The sequence below is a fragment of the Microchirus variegatus genome (assembly GCF_963457635.1).
Source record: "Microchirus variegatus genome assembly, chromosome: 8".
Taxonomy (NCBI): Eukaryota; Metazoa; Chordata; class Actinopteri; order Pleuronectiformes; family Soleidae; genus Microchirus; species Microchirus variegatus.
In genome coordinates this window covers 31,374,697-31,399,814 of record NC_139809.1, presented here as the reverse complement: position 1 = coordinate 31,399,814, position 25,118 = coordinate 31,374,697, and the positions used below count along the sequence as shown (strand labels likewise).

The window sequence follows — 25,118 nt, the reverse complement described above, 5'->3', positions numbered from 1 at the left end:
CACAAACTTTGTGTAGAACCAGCGACCGTGACACTGTTTTCAAACACACCCTGACGACTGGTCCATGACTGCGTCGAGGAGACGAGCACAGAGAACCTTCACGTCTCCTCCACAGCCTCCCTGCTCCTCAGGACGAGGCCAGTAAAGCTCCAGACACGCCCACTGCTGGTACTCCTGACTACACACACACACACACACACACACACACACACACACACACACACACACACACACACACACACACACACACTTTTACTAATGGCTCCAGTGACACAGTGACTTGACTTTTGTCAGGACTTTGTGTTTTCCATGTTTACCGCTCCGGGTCAGACAGGACGTCTTCACTTCTCTGGACTCTGAGCTCTTGAATCAGCCATTCTGACAACGACAGCTGAACAAACACAACAAAGAAGACTTTGTGAAAGTGCAAAAGTGAAACGGAAAGTCGAAGACAAGAAATGACATCTCGACAGGGTTAGAAGTGAGCGTATTTGAGGGACAGCTCCGGTCCAACAGTTTGGAAGTAAGAAAATCAAGGTTGAGATGGTTAGGAGAAGCCAAAAGAAGAAGAGACTGCCAGCCAAATAATGAGCTAATATATACATCCACCAACAGACTGTCAGCCAAATAATGAGCTAATATATACATCCACCAACTCACTGTCAGCCAAATAATGAGCTAATATATACATCCACCGACAGACTGTCAGCCAAATAATGAGCTATTCTACATATCCACAGGGAAACCGATTGCTAAATAGTGAACTGGTCCACACATCCAGCAAAAATTGACTGCCAAATAATGAGCTGTTCTTTAAATCCAGCAAAAGACTGATCAAATATGTAATATATACTGTCAAATATTGAGCTACTCTATGTATCCACCAAGAAACTGCCTGCTAAATAATGAGCAATTCCATAATCCAGCAAGAAATGAACTGCCAAATAGTGAGCTGTTCTATACATCCAGACTGCCAAATATTGAGCTTTTCTATATATCCACCAAGAAACTGCCTGCCAAATAATGAGCTATTCCATACATCCAGCAAGAAATTTACTGTCAAATAGTGAGCTGTTCTACACATCCAGACTGCCAAATATTGAGCTTTTCTATATATCCACCAAGAAACTGCCTGCCAAATAATGTGCTATTCTTAACATCCAGAAAGAAATGAACTGTCAAATAGTGAGCTGTTCTATACATCCAGACTGCCAAATATTGAGCTGTTCTATACATCCAGACTGCCAAATATTGAGCTATTTTATATATCCACCAAGAAACCACCTGCCAAATAATGAGCTATTCATACATCCAGCAAGAAATGAACTGTCAAATAGTGAGCTGTTCTATACATCCAGCAACAGACTGACACAAGTGAGGGGACAGGATAGAGTCAGATGATCATCAGATCATATTTCACTTTTATTCAGGGCAGGAAAACAAACGGCCTTACGGCTCCATCTTACCTGATACCGCGGTGAGTTCTGCAGCCGCCGAAAGGCGTCGTGCGTCCACAGACGCCGGGCGGTTCTTCTCCAGGTGCTGCCGGCGTCTGTGGTGCTGCTCCACAGCCCGGTCGGGTTCTCCTCGGCGGCGGCGGCGTCGGGGGTCGTCCTCCTCGTCTCGGGCAACAGTCGAGGGACGAGGTACAGAAGCTAAACACGGAATCACACAGTAAAAGCTGCAGTACGCTGGATGGGAGGTCGTCGTAACATGATATTTAATAACAATACCCACACACACGACAGGAAGTGATACCTTCTTATAGAAGCTGCTGAGAACGTAGACCTCCTGCTGCTGCGGCGGCATAGACTCTCCTCTGCAGATCCCGTAACACACAGCGGCCACACACAACCTGGACACATGAAGAAATTAACTGTCAAATAGTGAGCTGTTCTCGAAATCCAGCAAAAAGACTGACTGCCAAATATTGAGCTGTTCTATATATCCACCACAAAACTGACTGCCAAATATTGAGCTATTCTTTACATCCGCCACAAAACTGCCTGCCAAATAATGAGCTAATCCATACATCCAGCAAGAAATGAACTGTCAAATAGTGAGCTGTTCTCTAAATCCAGCAAAAAGACTGACTGCCAAATATTGAGCTATGCTATACATCCACCATGAAACTGCCTGCCAAATAATGAGCTATTCCATACATCCAGCAATAAATGAACTGTCAAATAGTGAGCTGTTCTCTAAATCCAGCAAAAGACTGACTGACAAATATTGAGCTATTCTATATATCGACCACAAAACTGCCTGCCAAATAATGAGCTATTCCATACATCCAGCAAGAATGAACTGTCAAATAGTGAGCTGTTCTCTAAAACCAACAAAAGACTGACAAATATTGAGCTATTCTATACATCCGCAACAAAACCGCCTGCCAAATAATGAGCTATTCCATACATCCAGCAAGGAATGAACTGTCAAATAGTGAGCTGTTCTCTAAAACCAGCAAAAGACTGACTGACAAATATTGAGCTATTCTATATATCGACCACAAAACTGCCTGCCAAATAATGAGCTATTCCATACATCCAGCAAGGAATGAACTGTCAAATAGTGAGCTGTTCTCTAAAACCAGCAAAAGACTGAAAAATATTGAGCTATTCTATACATCCGGCACGAAACTGCCTGCCAAATAATTTGCTGTTCTATACATCCACCACGAAACTGCTTGCCAAATAATGAGCTATTCCATACATCCAGCAAGAAATGAACTGTTCTGTTCTCTAAATCCAGCAAAAGACTGACTGACAAATATTGAGCCGTTCTATATATCCGCCGTCATCAAGCGTCTGTTAACGCCGCCTCACCTGGCACAGAAGAGCATGTCCGTGTGCGTGCTGCACACCAGCGCCGCGCCCACAGCTTCTGCCACCAGCGCCGGTTTGGGCAGATGGGGCGGAGCCAGCATGATCAGGTGACTGTGGGTCGTGGAGGCGTGGAGGTGGATGACAAACGCTCCCAGGCCGAGAAGGTGGGCGGAGCTCAGCGATGAGCCCTGAGGACGAGAGGAAGTTTGCTAGATTTTAGTCAGACTAATGCTAATGCTAGATTTTTGTTGGACTAATGCTAATGCTAGATTTTAGTAGGACTAACGCTAATGCTAGATTTTAGTCGGACTAATGCTAATGCTAGATTTTAGTCTGGCTAATGCTAGTTCTATTTCATCCTTACTGACCGCCAGAGGCGGTGCTTTAGCACTGGATGTCTCCATCTTGCGCATGCGCAGGTCGAGTGTTTATACCAACAAAGTCACCCATGACCCCTGATGACGCCGGCTAGCCTATATCTTCCGGTGACATCAGAGGATCTGTTCCTTTTCATCTTCTCGCTTTGCAGGTAGACGCATGTCAGCGAACTCTAGCTGAATTAAAGCGTTCATTGCCGCTCCGTCGCTGGTAGCCTTGTGACAATCTGTCGGAGCTGCGAGCTGCTCGCCCTCCAAGGGCTGCGACGAGCGGAGACGGGAGGTTCGTCGCGGTTCGCCGTGAACACCCCGTAATAGAAGTTGGATCAGCCAACGCTACAACTGGCTGAGTATACCAGGCGTCTTTCGCCTCCTTTGAGAATATGTCTTCTCTGTAAAATTAGTCGGTGAAGGCGTTGTGCGCTCTCTCCCGACATTTCCGTGTGTTAATTACGGGCGCTAGCGGTTAGCATTGCCTGCTCGACCTAGCGTCTGTATAATCGGTACACAGCTGATAGTACCCGCTTTGTTGCGGTCATATGTTGGTGAAGAAAGTGCATCTGTACTACTATATCTGTGAGTAATTGTACAACTTGTACCGTTTTTTATCTGTACTTTTCCATGTTATGAAGACAGCATTGCTTTAAGACACAGAGTCTGTGTAATCGCTACACAATTGGTCGTACCCGCCTTTCGTTGTAGTTGTATGTCGGTGAAGCCCCGACACCCGTACTTATGCTGTATCTATGAGTAACAGTACAACGTGTACTGCCTCTCTCCTTTTTTACTGTCATGTGTCGGTGCAGACAGCGTGTGTGCTCTCTCTTCGACATTTGTGATTTAATTACAGGCACTAGTGTCAGCACTGCTACTTAATCTAGTGTCTGCATAATCTGTACATTATACATGTCAGTGAAGCCAGTGTACTCGCTCCCTCTCCTGACATCTGTACTACTGTTATCCGTGAGTAACTGTACAGTGTGTACCGTTTCTCGCTTTGTTTTTTCATTTCATGTGTTGGTAAAGACAGCGTGTCCGCTCTCTCTCCCGACATTGGGTTGTTGCGCTGGCGGTCAACATTGCTCGCTTGACCTAGCGTCTGCATAATCGCTACACCGCTGCTCGTACCCACCTCCAGTTGTAGCTTCATATGTCGGTGAAGCCAGCGTACTCACTCCCTCCTGACATCTGTATTTCTGCTATATCCGTAGAAGCTTGACCTAGAGGCTGTGTAATCGGTACACAGCTGGTTGTACCCGGCCCACCTTTCGTGGTGGTTGTATGTTTGTGAAGCCAGCGTACTCGCTCCCTCTTCCAACTTTGTACTTCTGCTGTATCTATGAGTAACTGTACGGTGTGTACTGTCTCTCTTTTTTACTCTCCTGTGTCGGTGAAGACAGCGTGTGCGCTCTCTCTCCCGACATTTGTGATTTTAGTTACAGGCGCTAGTGTCAGCACTGCTTGCTTGACCTTGCGTATGTGTAATCGGTACATTATACATATGTCAGTGAAACCAGTGTATTCGCTCCCTCTCCTGACATCTGTACTACAGTTATCTGGGAGTAACTGTACAGTGAGTACTGCTGTTGCTTTGGGTTTTTACTGTGTTGATGATGATGATACACCGTTGGCTGTACTCTTCATTCTAGTCCCCTGTAGTAAGCAGACGTGTTCCACTAAGGCTAACTGCATTGGATACCTGATTGTGAAGGCAGTGTGTTCGCTCCCTTTCCCATCGCAGGTGTATACTACTACCTCTAGTAACAGCCATATCTTGAGCTGTGTTGCTAGGCGGGATGGTTGTATTTGGCGCAGCAAGCCGACCTTTTGCTGGTGAAGGCAGTGCTCTCGCTCCCACTCCCAGCATAGGCAGGTGCTGTTGCCCTCCAGTTAGCAGAAGTGTGAAGAGCCCACTAAGGCTAACTGTACTTGTCTGTGCGACACCTGTTGGTGAAGGCAGTGCGCTCGCTCCCTCTCCCATCACAGGTGTATGCTACTAAACGTCAGTAACAGCCACATCTTGAGCTGCGTCTGCTCGGTGGCGACAGTCTGTATTGGCGCAGCAAGCTGGCCTTTGCCGGTGAAGGCAGTGTTCTCGCTCCCGCTCCCAGCATAGGCGGATGCTGGTGCCCTCATAGTTAGTGTGAAGAACCACTAATCCTAACTGTATTCGGCTGTGCGACACCTGTTGGTGAAGGCAGTGTGCTCGCTCCCTCTCCCATCACAGGTGTATACTACTTACCGTCAGTAACAGCCACATCGAGCTGTGTCTGCTCGGTGGTGACAGTCTGTACTGGCGCAGCAAGCTGACCTTTGCTGGTGATGGCAGTGTTCTCGCTCCCGCTCCCAGCATAGGCGGACGCCGTTGGCCTCATAGTTAGTGTGAAGAACCACTTACCCTAACTACGGCCGTGCGACACCTGTTGGTGAAGGCAGTGTTCTCGCTCCCTCTCCCAGCATCTGTTGCTTCTCCCACTCTACAGCCGCCGACTGGCACCATGCTTGGTGACCACTCCTGTGCGACCTGTATGGCCTCCCTGCAGCCGGAGGACGGTCATGATAGGTGCCCTCCGTGCCTTGGCCTCGAACACCTGAGGGAGGGGCTGTCGGAGGATCCGTGCATGAACTGCAGCTTCATGCCCAGGGCAGTGCGGGTTGCCAGACTGGCTGAGGAACACCTGCTGGGTCATGTTCCGGAACCGGACCAGCTGACCCCAGCCCAGCGACTGCCACCAGCACAGCCTAATCGACCTCGGCTGCAGAGGCTGTGGGCGCCCCTCTGGGAAGAGGGTCGAGGAGTCTAAACTGGCCTCCAGGGGGGACCAGCTGACTGAGGAGTTAAACTAGATGAAGACCCTCTTCATAGCCGTCCAGTTCTGGGATCGGTGCAGTGGACGCAGGTTTTTCCGCTTCCCCGCTGCCACGGTCGAACCGGAGGAAGATGTACTCTCCGTGGCGGCTTCAGCCACCGAGTTCACCAACAATGGGGCCAATGTGGTTCCCCAAGGTGCTGCCTCACACACCCTTGGGGTGAGCTCCCGCTCCCCAGCCAGCAGTGGCGGGTATAACTTCATGGGTGCCACCATTCGCATGGCCCCACAGGCTCAGCCGGCTCCCGCCAGTGCCTCTTCAGGCGTGAACCAGCCCAGCTCCCCCACTGTTTTGACTCGCTGCCAGTGGCTAGCTCAGGGGAGATTCAGTGGCTGATTATCGGCTTCTTTTTCCAGCAGCAGCTCAGCTACTGGACTGTTTTCACCACAGGCCCTTAGGTGATTCCACCTTAACCCCACAGGTACAAATTTCAGTTCCGACACCCCCAACCTACAGCCTGGTCAAATGACCATTATACGCGACCCGGCAGAAAAAAACCCTGTCACCATGGGGTTCTACTCAACTTACTTTCTCATGGAAAAGAAAGACGATGGACTCCGCCCTATCACTCAACTTGAGGGGACAACAGGTTCCTGAAGTTCACGAAGTTCCACATGCTCAGTAATGCAGTGGTTCTGTGTACTGGCTTTTACAGGGGAATGGTTTACCTCTTATTCTTGAAGGACGCATACTTTCACGTCCCCATAGCACCAGGCATTTTCTGCAGCCTGCTCTCAGGGCCGCCATTATCAGTCCAGGGTGCTCACTGCTCCCGTTCGGCCTCTCCCTTCACCACTGGTGCTGGCCAGGTGTGTGGCAGCAGCCCTCTCCCCCCTGCAGTCGCGGGGCATGAACATCCTCAGAGTGATTTTCACAATGAGCTGCCTGGTTCCCCCTCAGAGTACACTTTTCTAGGGGGGTGACTCCGGATGCTGTTGCCATGAGGGCCTGTCCATCACTTCGGCGTGTGGACGACATCCTCATCCTCCTTCTCCTCTTCAGAAGGGCCGCTGCTTGCGCTACACCCAGTATATGCGCCTCTTAGGCAAGCTAACAGCTGCTGCCACTGTGGCTCCCTTAGGCCCGCTGCCACTACGCCCCCTTCAGAGGTGGCCGAACAGTTTTCCACTTGTATGCCAAGTGGCACCAGCACAGGAAGCTTAGGCATCACAACGCTGCCTCCTTGGCCTCCTGCCTCCTCGGCCTGCTCTGGCCCCACGGAGGGTGAGATGGTTTCTTCTTCAGGGCACGCCCATGGGCGCCATTACATCCCTTCGGGAGACTGTCACACAGATGTATCCCTCACAGCTACGGGCAGTGCACATGGCACTGCAGCTTTTTCTTCAGTTCCTTCAGTAGAGGCATGTGCTAGTACGGTCAGACAATGTCTCAACCGTCTCTCTCTGACATAATTGCACACACTCTGATGTAGAGGTGGTATTTAATATCTGGGATGTTTTTTCGGCAGGGCAGAGGGGGATCTCTTTGCCACAGAGGAGTCGTCGACCCACTGCCCCCCTCTGGTTCTCCTTGACAGAGAAGGCCAGCCCTTCTCAGCCGCGAGGATGCTCTCGCACACGATCGCCCAGAAGCTCTTATCTATGCCTTCCCACAGAGCCGCTGATTCCTCAAACACTGCAGAGGGTCCTCCAGCAGGGCCACAACCTGCTACTGGTGGCCCCCTTTTCTGGCCAGGGATGACATGTTTTCCTCTGCTGCACAGGCTCTGCTGCAGCTCATCGCGGCGTCTCCCCGACAGGTTGGATCTCCTGTCTCAGTTAGGGGGCCAGGTCTGGCATCCTGACCCTCATTGCCTCCAGCTCTGGGTCGGCCACTGCAGGGCACGACCTCCGGGCAGAGTGTTCAGACACGGCCCAATGTACCACACTGAAAACTATGGAGCTTTCTACCCAAATGCAGTATGTGAACAGGTGTAAACTGTCTGCCTGGTGTTCCGACGGGGGCGAGGGCCCCGTCTACTATACAACTACAACAATTCTGTAGTTCCTACAGCCACTCCCGAATGGCGGACGGGAGGGCTTATGTGGCGGGCTTTTCCTCTCGACACACTCAAGTTGATGACAACACCGTGGAGTGCCACAGACTCGTGTCCTTTTCCTTAAAGGAAAGCCTCAAGGCTACAACTACCAAGGGTACAGAGAATTCTGGCTTGGGGTCTGCCCCGGTGCTGCCCCCCCCCCTTGAGTTGAAGACTGCCTTTCTCCTCACCATCACTTAGTAAGGAGTGCTGAGGAGCTACATGCTCTCTCTGTGAGGGACTCATGTCTGAGGTCGAACTCAGACTCGGATGGCTCAGGGGTCACTCTGTGGCCAAATACGGGCTTTTCCTCCTCAGGTTCTGTCATCGTCAAACCTTAATCCTGGCACAGTTTATCCTCCCAGCAGGGGAGGAAAGGTCATGACGGCCGTGCCCTGTCCAGACCTTAAGAGTCTATATAACTTCGACCGCAAGCTTGAGACGGTCAGAACAGCTGTTTCTCTACTACGGCGTACTAATAAGGCCGTGCTCCCTCCGAACAGTGACTCTCACACAGAATTATGGACATCATCACTCAGGTGTACAAACACGGTGGTTATCCCCTGCCATCCGGGGGAGGTGCCACTCTACTAGGGCTGTCACTACATCATGGGCGGCTCTGCGCGGCGTGCCCCTGGTGGGCATCACCAGCTACCCTCTCCAGATTCTATAGGGTGAATGTGCCGCCTCTACCTTTACTCTCACTGAGGTACGTACTGGCATTCCTCGTGACTTTGTTGTTATGGTCATCCAGTGCTAAAGCACCGCCTCTGGCGGTCAGTAAGGATGAAATAGAACGAAAGTTACGTATGTAACTACGGTTCTATGAATCCTGGATGACCGCCAGAGCGTTCTGTCACTCGGAATCCTCGTGGTTTCGCGAGAAGATTCTGCAGGAACAGATCCTCTGATGTCACCGGAAGATATAGGCTAGCCGGCGTCATCAGGGGTCATGGGTGACTTTGTTGGTATAAACACTCGACCTGCGCATGCGCAAGATGGAGACATCCAGTGCTAAAGCACCGCCTCTGGCGGTCATCCAGGATTCATAGAACCGTAGTTACATACGTAACTTTCGATTTTAATATCAGACATTGTAATAGTCCTTAATGTGGTCGTCAGCCCACAAACTTGAGATGAGGACAGACAAAGTCAAAGAGATAGATGATGATGATGGACTGATGACTGATGATACCTGGTTATGAAACAAGTCCCAGAGTCTGTGAATGAGGCCCGACAGGAGTTGTGTGTTACCAAGCAACACACTGACAAACCTGGAGGCCCACTGGTTCTGCCTGAAGACACACACAACACACAAACACTTAAAAACCACACCACACACATCTGTGTTGTCATTTCAAACTTGACCGATAACACGTCACACTCACTTATTTGGAGGATTTGTCCGTGAAGCGTCCAACAGGCACTGACAGAAGTGCTTGAGGATCATGTTCACGACCTGAGGTAGCGATGAACACATGATCACATGATGCAGATCAGTGGATATAAGGAGTGGTGGGGAGAAAAAAAACAAGGCCTACTGTGACGTGCAGCTCGGTGGACAGAGGAGAATCTACGTGAACCGTGATGATCGTAGGTTCAGTGAGGTCATCGCGACGACCAGGGAAGACGACGCTGAGCGTGTGTGAGACTCTGGACAGCTGAGCCATCATCTCTGAGGACGGGGGGGGGGGGGGGGGGGGGGCATGGACATGGACATGGTGGACGAGACAGAGACACAGACACAGTGAGACGAGACACCTCTTTGACTCAAATAAACACCTAATGAATCCTGCAAAATCTAGCATTAGCATTAGTCCAACTAAAATCTGGCATTAACCCAACTAAAATCTAGCATTAGTGTTAGCCTACAGTCTAGCATTAGCATTAGTCCGACTTAAATCTAGCATTAGCCTGACTAAAATCTAGCATTAGCATTAGTACGACTAAAATCTGGCATGAACCCGACTAAAATCTAGTATTAGTGTTAGCCTACAGTCTAGCATTAGCATTAGTCCGACTTAAATCTAGCATTAGACCGACTAAAATTTAGCATTAGCATTAGTCAGACTAAAACCTAGCATTAGCGTTAGTCCGACTAAAATCAGGCATTAACCCAACTAAAATCTAGCATTAGGATTAGTACGACTAAAATCTAGCATTAGTGTTAGCCTACAGTCTAGCATTAGCATTAGTCCGACTAAAATCTAGCATTAGCATTAGTCCCACTAAGATCTAACATTAGCCCAACTAAAATCTAGCATTAGCCCAACTAAAATCTAGCATTAGCATTAGTCCAACTAAAATCCAGCATTAGCATTGTTCCAACTAAAATCTAGCCAGTCGTTAGGGGAGTGCCAAAAACAATCGATTCACATAAGAATCGCGATTCTCATTTACTACGATTCAGAATCAACATAAAATGTCGCAGAGTCTATTTCGTGGCGCGCGTCTTTTTCCGGTCAGTCGTCCAGGAAACGCGTCATGCGCTAATGTGCGTTAAGCGCTAATAAAGAGGAACTTTTATTTTCGTTTCTTGTGCAACTTCAAATGACTTCATACACACACACCTCCATCACTTCCATGGACGACCAGCTCTCTGAACTCCTGCAGCTGAAGTCTCAGCACCTCCACAGGATCATCACTAGCGTCGAAACACACAACGCTCTCTGGAAACAACACACGGTGCTCGTTTGCAAGTTTGTAAAACCACTCACTCTCCCACACCAAAGTCCATAGAGAAAATCAGTGATTTTAGCTCACAGGGACACAGGGGCTGCCTCGTGTGGTCACTTTGTGTCACAGAAGTCAATCAGTTTACTGTTGTCGTCATCAGTCATAACAGGGGATCTTTGCTGATATCTGATAATCGGCCAGGAAGATATCATCCTGAATATCTGGTGTGTACTGTGTGTACTGTGTGTAAACCATTTTGAATCTGTTTAAAATCAGATTCAAAATGTGTGAAATAAGATTAAAAACCTTTGAAATCACATTCCCAATGTTTAAAATCGGATATAAAATGCTTAAAATCAGACTCCAAATGTCTAAAATCACATTCAAAATGTCTAAAATGAGATTCAAAATGTCTATAATCACATTTCACATGTTTAAAATCAGATTCCAAATGTTTAAAATCAGATTCCAAATGTTTAAAATCACATTCAAAATGTTTCAAATCAGATTTATAATGTCTAAAATAACATTCAAAATGTTCAAAATCACATTCAAAATGTTTCAAATCTGATTAAAAACCTTTAAAATCAGATATAGAATGTATAAAATCAGATTCAAAATGTCTAAAATCAGATTAAAAACCTTTAAAATCAGATATAAAATGTTTAAAATCAGATTAAAAACCTTTAAAATCAGATATAGAATGTATAAAATCAGATATAAAATGTTTAAAATCAGATTCCAAATCTCTAAAATGAGATTCAAAATGTCTTAAATCACATTCCAAATGTTCAAAATCAGATTCAAATGTTTAAAATCTGATTCAAACGTTTAAAATCAGATGAAAAATGTCTAAAATCAGATTCCAAATGTCTAAAATCACATTCAAAATGTCTAAAATGAGATTCAAAATGTCTATAATCACATTTCACATGTTTAAAATCAGATTCCAAATGTCTGAAATCACATTCAAAATGTTTAAAATCACATTCCAAATGTATAAAATCACATTCCAAATTTTTAAAATCAGATTAAAAATGTTTAAAATCAGATTCCAAATGTCTAAAATCAGATTCAAAATGTTTAAAATCAGATTCCAAATGTCTAAAATCAGAAGAAAAACTGTGTGTACTGTGGTACGCAGTAACAGGTCAGCCCAGGGCCACAGGGCCTCTGGTTTTTCACTCACCATTCTGTCGTCTTTGTTTTTGACAGGACTCCACGTATGACGAGTACTGAGCAGCAGGGATCTTGTCTGCTCTGGACAGAGGGAAAACAACAACAACAACACTTTTAATCCCGTTATTGTCAAGTGGGATTTGTGAAATGACGTCACTCACTTCTTCAGAGCCTCGATGAGACTCATGCGAGCGTCAGGTTTCACGGGGAGCTGGAAGTGAGAGGCTGTTAAACTTTGATGGAAACATTGAAACCAGTTGATAAATGAAATGACAACAAACGAGACTCACCGCTCTGGGCGTCAGCAGGGCCGGAAGGAATCGTGTCAGGAAATAGGGCCTCCGGAAAATACTGAGGGGACACACAGTCATGAGACTTCACAGAACGTGAAGGAGCGTTTCAAGCACACCTGTGATTCCACACCTGTGATTCCACACCTGTGTTGACAACTACTGTGATTCCACACCTGTGTTGAAAACACCTGTGATTCCACACCTGTGTTGAAAACACCTCTGATTCCACACCTGTGATTCCACACCTGTGATTCCACACCTGTGTTTCCACACCTGTGATTCCACACCTGTGTTTCCACACCTGTTTCCACACCTGTGATGAAAACACCTGTGATGAAAACACCTGTGATGAAAACACCTGTGGTGAAAACACCTGTTTCCACACCTGTGATGAAAACACCTGTGTTTCCACACCTGTGATGAAAACACCTGGGTTTCCACACCCGTTTCCACACCTGTGTTTCCACACCTGTGATTCCACACCTGTGATTCCACACCTGTCATTCGACACCTGTGTTTCGACACCTGTGTTTCCACACCTGTGATTCCACACCTGTGTTTCCACACCTGTGTTTCCACACCTGTGTTTCCACACCTGTGTTTCCACACCTGTGTTTCCACACCTGTGATTCAACACCTGTGTTTCCACACCTGTGTTTCCACACCTGTGATTCAACACCTGTGTTTCCACACCTGTGTTTCCACACCTGTGATTCAACACCTGTGTTTCCACACCTGTGTTTCCACACCTGTGATTCAACACCTGTGTTTCCACACCTGTGTTTCCACACCTGTGATGAAAACACCTGTGTTTCCACACCTGTGTTTCCACACCTGTGATGAAAACACCTGTGATGAAAACACCTGTGACGAAAACACCTGTGATTCCACACATGTGATGAAAACACCTGTGATGAAAACACCTGTGATGAAAACACCTGTGATGAAAACACCTGTGATGAAAACACCTGTGACGAAAACACCTGTGATTCCACACATGTGATGAAAACACCTGTGATATCACCAGCTCTAAATCAATCTGATTTGCATGCCAATATTGGTCTGCTTTCACCAAGGGTTAATCTGAATAACACTTTTTATTCCAGGAATTAAAATAGGTCTCCCACACCAAGCTGTGAGAAACTTCTAATAATATAATATAAGTAATTAACTCAATTTAACTTAAAATTACATCTTGATAATCCATCATGAAACATTTAAAATATCCAGGAAGATAATGCTAAACATTTCAAATCAGATTCAAAACGTTTAAAATCAGATTAAAACTGGACACATTGTTGAGTGACAGTGATTATACCTGGCCTCCATCACTGTGGTCGAGATTCTTCCTGTGCTTTCAAACAGAGAAACTGCTTTGTCCACGTCCTGGAGACACACACACACACACACACACACACACACACACACACACAGTTGTTAATTAGTTTCACAGATTTTCAGACGTAAATGTAAACGCAGCACGTCGATAATTCGAGCGCTAAGGACAGTTCCTGGTCTCACCAGTAGGTGTCACTGTTACCTGTGCTGATGTTCCACCTGCTCCAGAAACCTCCTCATATAAACCCATGTCCTCCACTGACTCCTACACACACACACACACAATTAATTACAATGTGACTTTAAATGTTTTGGATCAGATTTTAAACGTTTTGAATGTGATTTTAAACGTTTTTAATCTGATTTGAAAAAGTTTTAATCTGATTTTTAAAAAAAATTTAGACTGATTTTAGACGTTTTGAATTAGATTGTAAATGTTTTGAACACGTTTTTGAATCAGATTTTAAACGTTAGGAATATCATTTTATCTTTTGGGGTTAGGGAATCTTTTAAATGTTTGGAATCTGATTTGAAACTTTTTTATTCAGATTTGAAACTTTTTTAAACTGATTTTAAACATTTTGAATCAGATTTGAAACGTTTTGAATCTGATTTTAAACATTTTGAATCAGATTTCAAACATTTTTAATGTGATTTTAAACGTTTTGAATCATATTTCAAAAGTTTTGAATCTAATTTATACCTTTGGAATCTGATTTCAAACATTTTTAATGTGATTTTTAAACGCTTTCAATCAGATTCCAAACATTTTTAATCAGATTTTAAACGTTTTGAATCAGATTTGAAACTTTTTGAATCAGAGTTTAAACATTTTGAATCAGATTTTAAACGTTTTGAATCAGATTTCAGAAGTTTTGTATCTGTTTTAAACTTTTGGAATCATATTTTAAACATTTTGAACCAGATTTCAAACGCTTTTAATGTGATTTTAAACATTTTGAACCAGATTTCAAACGTTTTTAATGAGATTTTTAACGTTTTGAACCAGATTTCAAAAGTTTTCAACGTGAATTTAAATGTTTTGAACCAGATTTCAAACGTTTTTAATGTGATTTTAAATGTTTTGAACCAGATTTCAAACGTTTTTAACGTGATTTTAAACATTTTGAACCAGATTTCAAACGTTTTTTAATCTGATTTTAAACGTTCTGAACCAGATTTCAAACGTTTTTTAATCTGATTTTAAACGTTTTGAACCAGATTTCAAAGGTTTTCAACGTGTTTTTAAAAGTTTTGAACCAGATTTCAAACGTTTTTAATCTCATTTTAAATGTTTTGAACCAGATTTCAAAGGTTTTCAACGTGATTTTAAAAGGTTTTGATTGGGACTCCTGCTCTCACCTTGAGGTCGGTCAGTCTGGTCTTGGCCAGAGAAAGGTATTCCATCAGGAGGCTGCGGTGTTTGGTGGGGATGAACGGAGGGTGGAGGACGTGAACCTATCAAATCAAATCAAATCAAATCAAATCAGCAGGGTGAGATCCACACTGACACACGTTTTCAGAAAACCTTTGTGAAAAAAGATCGACCTCCAACGAGATCAACCACAGAGAGATTTACAAACAGACCCGACTAAAGCATGAAAAGAGTCTGTTTAACTTAATATTCTGCACAAACAGGTTGATGGTCACCTTCAGATACTGTGGAGGCTCAAAAGGAACCAGGTCGGAGAGGAACTTCAGCAGAAAGACCAGCGATTTCTTACTGGCAGCGTGGAGACCACTGCTCCCTCCGAAGGACATCTGAGGAACATGTTTGAGAACATCAGCGTCTTCTGCGAAAAGAGCAGGACGGACAAAGATAGGAGGAGGAAACGCGGCGGATAAAAGAACAACCTTGAACCAGTCGGTGTAGGAGGAGAAGATGGCCGCTCCCTCCAGCGCCCCCTGCCGAGCCAACAGGAACGCCGTGACCATGTGCTCCAAGTCGTAGCCTTCAAACGCTGAGGTCAGCAGAGAGGTCAGCAGCTCTGTCAGGGCCACAGACGCACAACCAACGTCACACACTGACGTCACACACGTCCAAAAAAAACACACACATCAGACTTCTGATGACGTCATGGTTGTGAAAGTCTGAGCCCGATACTTTTCCGCCAGAACAACAGCGGCGTCACCATCTCCGCTGCATATCGACTATGCGTCGAGGATTTAACCAGGTGGGGGCGTGGCTAAATGCGTTGGTAGACATTGTAATACGACCACACGTTAGCTCCTCCCACTAACCTGAAGCTGCTCCTAACGAACAGTAACCATGGAAACTGCTGATTTGGGCCGACACATCGACTGAACTCAAACCCCCTCCCGCTTATGGAAATGTCCTCACTTTTTGGAAATGTCCTCACTTTCTTAAAATGTCCTCACTATCTTGAAATGTCCTCACTTCCTAGGAATGTCCTCACTTTCTGAGAATGCCCTCGTTTCCTAAAAATGTCCTAACTTCCTGCAAATGTCCTCACTTTCTGAGAATGCCCTCGTTTCCTAAAAATGTCCTCACTTTTTGGAAAGGTCCTCACTTCCTGGAAATGTCCTCACTTTCTGGAAATGTCCTCACTTCATGGAAATGTCCTCACTTTCTAAAACTGTCCTCACTTTCTGAAAATGTCCTCACTTTCTGAAAATGTCCTCACTTCCTGGAAATGTCCTCACTTCATGGAAATGTTCTCACTTTCTAAAACTGTCCTCACTTTCTGAAAATGTCCTCACTTTCTGAAAATGTCCTCACTTTCTGGAACTGTCCACAATTTCTGAGAATGCCCTCGTTTCCGAAAAATTTCCTCACTTTATGCAAATGTCCTCACTTCCTGGGAATGTCCTCACTTTCTAAAACTGTCCTCACTTTCTGAAAATGTCCTCACTTTCTAAAACTGTCCTCACTTTCTGAAAATGTCCTCACTTTCTGGAAATGTCCTCACTTTCTTAAAATGTCCTCACTTTCTGGAAATGTCCTCATATTTTGGAAATATCCTCACTTTCTGAAAATGTCCTCACTTTCTGAAAATGTCCTCCCTTTCTGGAACTGTCCACAATTTCTGAGAATGCCCTCGTTTCCGAAAAATTTCCTCACTTTATGCAAATGTCCTCACTTCCTGGGAATGTCCTCACTTTCTGGAAATGTCCTCAATTTCTGCAAATGTCCTCACTTTAAGAAAATGTCCTCACTTTCTGAAAATGTCCTCACTTTCTGAAAATGTCCTCACTTCCTGGAAATGTCCTCACTTCATGGAAATGTCCTCACTTTCTAAAACTGTCCTCACTTTCTGAAAATGTCCTCACTTTCTGAAAATGTCCTCACTTCCTGGAAATGTCCTCACTTTCTAAAACTGTCCTCACTTTCTGAAAATGTCCTCACTTTCTAAAAATGTCCTCACTTACTGGAAATGTCCTCACTTCATGGAAATGTCCTCACTTTCTAAAACTGTCCTCACTTTCTGAAAATGTCCTCACTTTCTGGAACTGTCCAGAATTTCTGAGAATGCCCTCGTTTCCGAAAAATGTCCTCACTTTATGCAAATGTCCTCACTTCCTGGAAATGTCCTCACTTACTGGAAATGTCATCATCAGTCATGTGACCTTGTGTGTTAATCCTGGACTAAAGCAGACAAGAATCAAATAAAATGGAGGATTTGGAGAATAGTGAAAATAAAATAAAATAAAATAAAATAACCACATTTAGAACAAAGGTCATGCGTTGAAAAAGGTCAGAAGACGAAGAGTTTACCTCTCAGTTTGGACTCAGCCTCAGGATTATAAACCAGCAGCGTGGACAGGAAGCTCAGCACATGTTTCCAGTTCACCTCGTGTGTTTCCAAAATTGTCTGCAGGTGGCGCAAGAGCAGCTCCGCACGAAAGACCACAGACAACTGAAGCAGAAACGGAGAAGCTGTTTGTTCAACTGACTCAGATCCATTTACAAGATTCAAAGCATCAGAGGAAATGGATCATTTCATCAACTTCAAAAATTCATTAAAATTATTCCTTCAGAGGTTTGCAAATATTTTCAACAGATCCTTGTTCAGGGCGATGCCGACTATTATGATGGTAAATTTCAAGTGATTCCGAGATACTTTTTGTTTTTGAGAAGAAAGTCAGCTCACTGTCAAAGTGCATCAGGGGAAATGGATAATTTCCTGAATTTCAAAAATTCATTAAAATTATTTCTTAATAGGTTTTCAAATATTTTCAACAGATCCTTGTTCAGGGCGATGCCGACTATTATGATGGTAAATTTCAAGTCATTCCAAGATACTTTTTGTCTTTTTTGAAGAAAGTCAGCTCACTGTCAAAGTGCATCAGAGCAAATGGATCATTTTGAGAGCTGGTGTGCTGAATATGTCACTTCCGGGTATTGGCCAATCACAAGACAGCTGGGAAGGCTCTACGCTGGCTGGCCAATCACAACACACTCTGTCTTCTGGGGGTGAGATTTATGTCTGAAATATCGCGGCTGAGGAACAGCGTCAGAAAAGAGGATTTCTATCGGCTCGTTTACAGCAACGAACAACAGGACCACTCTAGGTCCACTTTAAGAGAGAATTTGGAACCATAAGTAGTATTTGGAACTATAAGTAGTATTTGGAACTATAAGTAGTATTTGGAACTGTAAGTAGTACTTGGAAATCATTTGAATACACAAACTTTAATCATTCCTTTACCTTACGGAAAAGCAGCGTGAGAAGGCGGCCGGCTTTGGCAAACGTCCACTCGCTCTGCAGACGGACGGCGTCCGACACTGAGAGAACAGGGATTCTCATGCGTGTTACTCACGTTTTTTAAAGAACAATAACAGACGAGAGTGAGCTGCTCCAGTCTTTACCCGTCAGTCGAGGCTTGTACGTCAGAGTCTGTGTGAGGGAGTGAGTGAAAAAACGCTCCAGAGCTTCAGGCGACGCCGACGCGCCGCACAACGAAGCGTCCAGTAACTGAACCCTGAGAAGATTCAACAATTAGTCATCAATGATTAATCATAATTAAGAGTTAAAAGCCTCTGTGGTTGTTTTCTGGTTGTCAGGATGGTGTCATCACCATATACTGTGGCTGTATTAGACAGAGAGCATCCATGAAATGTATTCATATATAAACACACATATGAAATAAATGAGCCTATAATGATATAAACAAAGAACCATAGCTCAGCTCCTGCTGTGTCTCTTTTCTTGTCCACTGTGTCCAGAAGACCTGAAGAAAATAAAGAAAACACTTTGGTCAATTTGAAGGGGACTCCAAATATTACAATTTAATTCTCGAATTACGACTTTGTTCTTGAAATATTACGACCTTAATCTCATAAAATTACGACTCATAAGTGTGCTCATAATACAACAACTTTTTCATGTGATGCAGCCACTTTTGCTAACTTTTGAAATGGGTTGCGGGTTAAAAAATCTCATAATATTACGACTTATGCTAGTAATAGTAGCTCGTAATAGATCTTGAAATATTTTGCGACTTTTTACACAAATTACGACTTTATTCTCATAAAATCATATTTTTTTTCTTGTAAATTTACAACTTTTTCTCATATTATGACTTTTTTCTCAAAATATTACAAATTTATTCTCAAGATATTATGACTTTTTTCTCAGAATATTAAATTTTCAACTTTTTTCTCGAAAAATTACGATCTTTTTCTCAAAACTTTACAACATTTTTCTCAAAATATTACGACTTCATTCTCATGAAATTACCACTTTTTTTCTTGTAAATTTACGACTTTCTCTCATACTACGACTTTATTCTGAAAATATTACAAATTTATTCTCAAAATATTACAACTTTTTTCTCAAAATATTATGACTTTTTTCTCATTAAATAATGAATTTTTTCTTGTAAATTTACGACTTTCTCTCATATTACGACTTTTTTTCTCAAGATATTAAAAATATTACATTTTCAACTTTTTTCTCATACTATTACAACTTTTTTCTCATAATTACTACTTTTTCTTGTAAATTTACAACCTTTTACTTGTAAATTTACAACTTTTTACTTGTAAATTTACGACTTTTTCTCATATTACGACCTTTTTCTCAAAATATTACAACTTTTTTCTCAAAACATTATGACTTTTTTTTGTAAATTTACGACTTTCTCTCATATTACGACTTTTTTCTCAAAATATTACAACTTTTTTCTCTAAATATTACAACTTTTTTCTCAAAACATTCAGCTTTATTATCAAAACATTACGACTTTATTCTCATCAAATTAAGCCTTTTTTCTCATAAATGTACGACTTAATCCATCACAAATTTTTCATGGCGAAATATAATGAAAAGCAGTGAAGTGCTTTTACTCTGAAAGGAAAGAGGAACTCACAGAAGAGCAGGTCGTCGAGGACAGAGCGACAGAGCAGAGACGCTGCTGCTTCACAGTTCCCCTCAAATCCACATCCCACCAGGACTGCGAGCAGCACTGAAAAACACAATCACGGCTCCTCAGCTTCAGACATTAAAGATCGATCGACGATCACAAATCCATCGTTCTCAGAGCGACAGGAAACTGGCAGGACACTTTTCTTACGAGACAAAACTCGCCGCCGGACGCGTTTGGTCTCCTCCTCTTCCTCCCGGGGAGGCGGAGTCCAACTGCACAGAGCTTTCAGCCGCGACGCCAACCACAGCCTGACGCCGTCATCGCTGAAAACAAAGAACACAAACTCAGTCTCTCTCTCATCCACAGGGGGGCGCTGTGACGCCGGGAAGTGAAGTTAGAGACTTAGAACAAACTGTGTGAAACAAAGACGTCAACAGAACGTCAACAGAACAACGTCATCAAATAATAAATCCGAACTATTACGAGAATAAAGTCGTAATATTATGAGATTTTTTTTATACAAGAAAAGAGGTAATATTTGGAGAAAAAAGTCGTAATACTTAGAGAAAAAGTGGCTACATCGCATGAAAAAGTTCTCGTATTATTAGCACAAAGTTGTAATTTTATGAGATTAAGGTCGTAATATTTTGAGTAAAAAGTCATAATATTTTGAGTAAAAAGTCGCAATATTTAGAGTAAAAAGTCGCAATATTTTGAGAAAAAAGTCCTAACATTTTGAGAATAAATTCATAATTCGAGTTAAAAGTCCTAATATTTTGAGTAAAAAGTCTTAATATTTTGAGTAAAAAGTCTTAATATTATGAGAATTAATTGGTAATTTGAGTAAAAAGTCTCAATAATTCTACAAAATAACAAAAAATTCTAACTATTTCATGAATAAAGTCGGAATATTACGAGGGAAAAAGTCTGGATTAGGGCTGCAACGATTGGTGGATTATTAGTCCAATAACTAAATGATCTGCTGACTGTTTAGATAATCTGTTGATTAAAAAGGTGTTGTTGTTTTTATAAAGTGTGAATATTGAGTATACGCGTTCACGTTTACAGTGTTTTTTTAATTAATCTGTGAAAAGTGTAAACGTGGTCGTCTGTAAAGCGAGGGTTACCTTTGGAGAAGGAACTTGAAGGAGAGGAGGCTGTGACTGTGAAGATGGTACAACAACTCCAGACTGATCGGCCTCTACAACACAACAACACAACACAACACAACACAACACAACACAGTTACACAAAGCTGCACTCAAGCTAGGACGTCTCCTCTCTGTAGATGGTCCACAGCTCAGGGCGTTTACAGGCACGTTAAAAGACAATGTCTTAGTCGGACTAATGTACCTGTATCATGTGACTCATAGTCTGATTACTCCATGCATTACTGCATGGGTACGCTTAGTCAGACTGGAGTCAGACTGGAGTCAGACTGGAGTCGTACTGGAGTCGGACTGGAGTCAGACTGGAGTCGGACTGGAGTCGGACTGGAGTCAGACTGGAGTCGGACTGGAGTCGGACTGGAGTCGGACTGGAGTCAGAATAGAGTCAGACTGGAGTCAGACTGGAGTCGGACTAGAGTCAGACTGGAGTCGGACTGAGTCGGACTGGAGTCGGACTGGAGTCGGACTGGAGTCGGACTGGAGTCGGACTGGAGTCGGACTGGAGTCAGACGTTCAGTCGTTCTGCACACGAACCAAATACTATGTCCTCGAAAAAAATGTCCTTTCTTTACAAGAGATTTTTCTAACTCACGAGTTTATACTTAACATATTAACACTTTGTTCTGAAAATTTAAAAAAATCTTTGACAAAACATTTTTGGTCCAAAATGTGACAAAAACATCATACTATACAATGTCGTCCAAAATTTGATTTTTTTTTTTTTTACAAAAAAATATGTTTATTATGTTACAGCAACCTAATTATGTTACAGCAACCTAAGGAAGTGATTTCAATGCAAACAAAGTGAGGACCGGCTAAAATGTCCTCACTCTGTAAAAATGACCTCACTTTGTTGGTTAAAACCCCTCACTGGTCCTCAGTATGCCACAAGTACAAGAACACACACACACACACACCTGGTCAGTCCTGTACTCCTGCCACAGCAGTTGAGGACAGAAGACTCCCTGGGACGTCAGCTCCCTGCAGGACTCCAGCAGAACACACAGCTGGACCTGAAGCAGATCAGATCACACTCTGAAACACTCTCTCCATTAACCCACCGATCGATCCACAGCGAAATGAAGATCTAGTCGAAGACGATGCGACGCGTGACACTCACTCTCTGAGAGGAAGTGAGCAGCTCTCGCCTCTGCCCTCCTTCTCCTCCTCCTCCTCCTCCTTCTTCTTCTTCTTCACCGCCTTCGCCCTCCGCCGCGTTGATGATCTCCTTCAGCCTCTGCAGCGTGGTCTTCACGGAGAGCGCCACCACGGGGACGCCCAGCTGCGCCGCCTGACGCTTCAGCTCGCTCGCTGTGCGTGTGATTGACAGACGGACAGACGGACAGACGTGACTGAAACTGTCCAACGGTTCAAAGTTCTCTGGGAATTTTATGGGATAGTTGGGAACTTTCCACGCGAGTAAACACTTGGAACCAAAACATAGTTGTCATGCAACATTCAAGCACTTTCAAGGGCCTTGGATTTGACGGATTTCAAGGACACACAGAAAGCCTGATTTTCAAGACCATTGCATTTGTTCATCTATCCATCTACTGTAGAATGATCCCTAACATTTCTGTTTATTCTAAATGGAAAGTTTCCAAATTGGGCTATTTCAAAAATTTACAGGGAACTTTTACGCCTTTCCTTTGCAGCCCTAACGCAGAGCCAGTAGACGTGGCTCCTTTGACCTTTGACCTGCACAAACCGCCAAGAAGTTCCAAAACACTCACCCAGCAGCGCCGCTGCAGTGGCGGAGGAGACGCCTTCAGACGCTGCTGCTCCCTGAACACACGCTCTGCTGGGTGGTTTTAATGTCTGCAAACATATGTAATATATATGTAAAAACATTTACATAAATATATTTATATATATTGTTATTAGACGTCAGTCACCTCCACCTCCCTGAGGAGAGCGCTGAGGTTCTGTTGCTGCTGCAGCAGCTGAATCGCTGCGTCCTGCAGACGCCGACCGTCGTCCAGCTTCAGCCTCTTCACCACACGACCGGCTGGAAACAGACACTGAGAATATTACATTATTCTGTTCTTTCTTAGTTATTTATGAACAATTAACATAAACAATTACTCCATCATCAAATTAATCAACAATTATATTGATAAAAGTTATTGTTGTTGTTAAGTTGTTTCTGTCATTTTTCAGCTTCTTAAATGTGAATATTTTCACGTTTCTGTCATTTTTCAGCTTCTTAAATGTGAATATTTTCAAGTTTCTGTCATTTTTCAGCTTCTTAAATGTGAATATTTTCACGTTTCTGTCATTTTTCAGCTTCTTAAATGTGAATATTTTCAAGTTTCTGTCATTTTTCAGCTTCTTAAATGTGAATATTTTCACGTTTCTGTCATTTTTCAGCTTCTTTAAATGTGAATATTTTCACGTTTGTCATTTTTCAGCTTCTTAAACGTGAATATTTTCACGTTTCTGTCATTTTTCAGCTTCTTAAATGTGAATATTTTCACGTTTCTGTCATTTTTCAGCTTCTTAAATGTGAATATTTTCACGTTTCTGTCATTTTTCAGTTTCTTAAATGTGAATATTTTCATGTTTCTGTCATTTTTCAGCTTCTTAAATGTGAATATTTTCATGTTTCTGTCATTTTTCAGCTTCTTAAATGTGAATATTTTCACGTTTCTGTCATTTTTCAGCTTCTTAAATGTGAGCATATATACGTGTATATGTATATATATACATATACATATATATATATATACATAATAACACAATATCTTACACATCCACGAACACACATGGAGAAACACAATGTATAAACACAAAAGATGTGATGTTGTTGTTTTTGACCAAACTCCATATAAAAAACATGTCACGTTTAGATGTAACTCTTCATTAGTGACGTGTAAAAGTTCTCTCCTCATGACGTCACGTTGGACACGGTCAAAGTGAACGTCGCCACAGTCACTCGCTGTCAAACACCATAAAAGAACAGAGAAAAACGACGAAGATGAACCAGATTGTGACGAACTCACCGAGGAGGCTCGACACGGTCCTCTCCCGACACACAGACTGACACGACGCGTTCACTGACATCTTATTTCTCAGTGTTTACAGAACGTTTATTGACAAACAGTCCGATTCCGAGAGACTTTTGGAGTTCAATTTGAAGCGTTAGCGTCATTTGTGAGGTTTAAACGCGGCTAATGTTGTCGCTCTGCTCCACTGTGTATGAGTCCTGACGACTCACTTCGTCCTCCATGTTTTTGCCTCGCGCTCTTCTTGTTCATTGGTCCGTTCGACAGCCAATCAGATCCCCGCCCCCTCTCCCCAGCCCCGCCCCCGCCCCCTCTCCCCAGCCCCCACCCTCGCCGTTTGGGACGAGCGTGAACTATACCGGAGTTTTAGAAAACGTAAACACTCCAGTCTATACCGGAGTTTTACAGTATGTGAACTTTACATCATCGTGTACTCAACAAGTGCACATGAAGTGTTTACTTTTGTTTTTAAAAAATACATTAAACAACGAATATATTCATTTGTTTGTGTTTATTTTTTCAAACCCAACTTTACTGTATTTGTTATAGTCGCACACTATTTTCCAGCCAAGGACACGATGGAAAACTTTCTTTTGTTTTCTTTTGTTGTGTTGTTGTTTTCACGATTCGGATTGGCGAGCATGGCCCTGTGCTTCCTGTTCGACTGCCTCAACGGCATATTTTGTTACCGATTTGTTGCACAGATGACTTTGTGAGTATAAACATTTGGATATGTGTCAACATGGCCCTGAAAGGAGAGTTTCAGTCTCGTTGTAAACCACTCACTCTCCCACACCAAAGTCCATAGAGAAAACCAGTGATTTTAGCTCACGGGGACACAGGAGCTGCTGGTCCTCTGCTGCCTCGTGTGGTCACTTTGTGTCACTAAAACAAATTTGAATGAAGAATTTTGAAAGCCGAATTGACAAAATCAGTCATTGTAAGTCAATGATGGAGGCAGCAGTGGATCAACAACTCCTGTGAACTCGTGTGTGCTGTGATGTTAAAATCAATGGT

At 43.4% G+C, this 25,118-nt stretch overlaps 1 protein-coding gene across 1 annotated transcript in view; it reads right to left on the bottom strand.

Moving 5' to 3' along the window:
* The window catches only part of fanca (FA complementation group A), a 29,897-nt gene extending 5,669 nt beyond the window's left edge, over nt 1–24,228 (bottom strand). The window contains exons 1-29 of the mRNA XM_083894340.1: nt 24,099–24,228; nt 22,992–23,104; nt 22,830–22,914; nt 22,217–22,407; nt 22,014–22,109; nt 21,055–21,128; nt 20,135–20,250; nt 19,931–20,026; nt 18,739–18,790; nt 18,429–18,541; nt 18,268–18,344; nt 17,334–17,475; nt 15,452–15,585; nt 15,248–15,358; nt 14,960–15,055; nt 13,794–13,862; nt 13,578–13,645; nt 12,257–12,317; nt 12,128–12,177; nt 11,977–12,047; nt 10,682–10,780; nt 9,653–9,786; nt 9,500–9,570; nt 9,307–9,406; nt 2,826–3,013; nt 1,759–1,855; nt 1,467–1,655; nt 318–391; nt 50–178 (exon numbers count right to left, since the gene is read on the bottom strand). Of these exons, the coding sequence (XP_083750466.1) occupies nt 50–178; nt 318–391; nt 1,467–1,655; nt 1,759–1,855; nt 2,826–3,013; nt 9,307–9,406; nt 9,500–9,570; nt 9,653–9,786; nt 10,682–10,780; nt 11,977–12,047; nt 12,128–12,177; nt 12,257–12,317; nt 13,578–13,645; nt 13,794–13,862; nt 14,960–15,055; nt 15,248–15,358; nt 15,452–15,585; nt 17,334–17,475; nt 18,268–18,344; nt 18,429–18,541; nt 18,739–18,790; nt 19,931–20,026; nt 20,135–20,250; nt 21,055–21,128; nt 22,014–22,109; nt 22,217–22,407; nt 22,830–22,914; nt 22,992–23,104; nt 24,099–24,159 (2,957 nt within the window). The 5' untranslated portion in view covers nt 24,160–24,228. The remainder of the gene's footprint in view (nt 1–49; nt 179–317; nt 392–1,466; nt 1,656–1,758; nt 1,856–2,825; nt 3,014–9,306; nt 9,407–9,499; nt 9,571–9,652; nt 9,787–10,681; nt 10,781–11,976; nt 12,048–12,127; nt 12,178–12,256; nt 12,318–13,577; nt 13,646–13,793; nt 13,863–14,959; nt 15,056–15,247; nt 15,359–15,451; nt 15,586–17,333; nt 17,476–18,267; nt 18,345–18,428; nt 18,542–18,738; nt 18,791–19,930; nt 20,027–20,134; nt 20,251–21,054; nt 21,129–22,013; nt 22,110–22,216; nt 22,408–22,829; nt 22,915–22,991; nt 23,105–24,098) is intronic.
* Nucleotides 24,229–25,118: the final 890 nt, after the last annotated feature.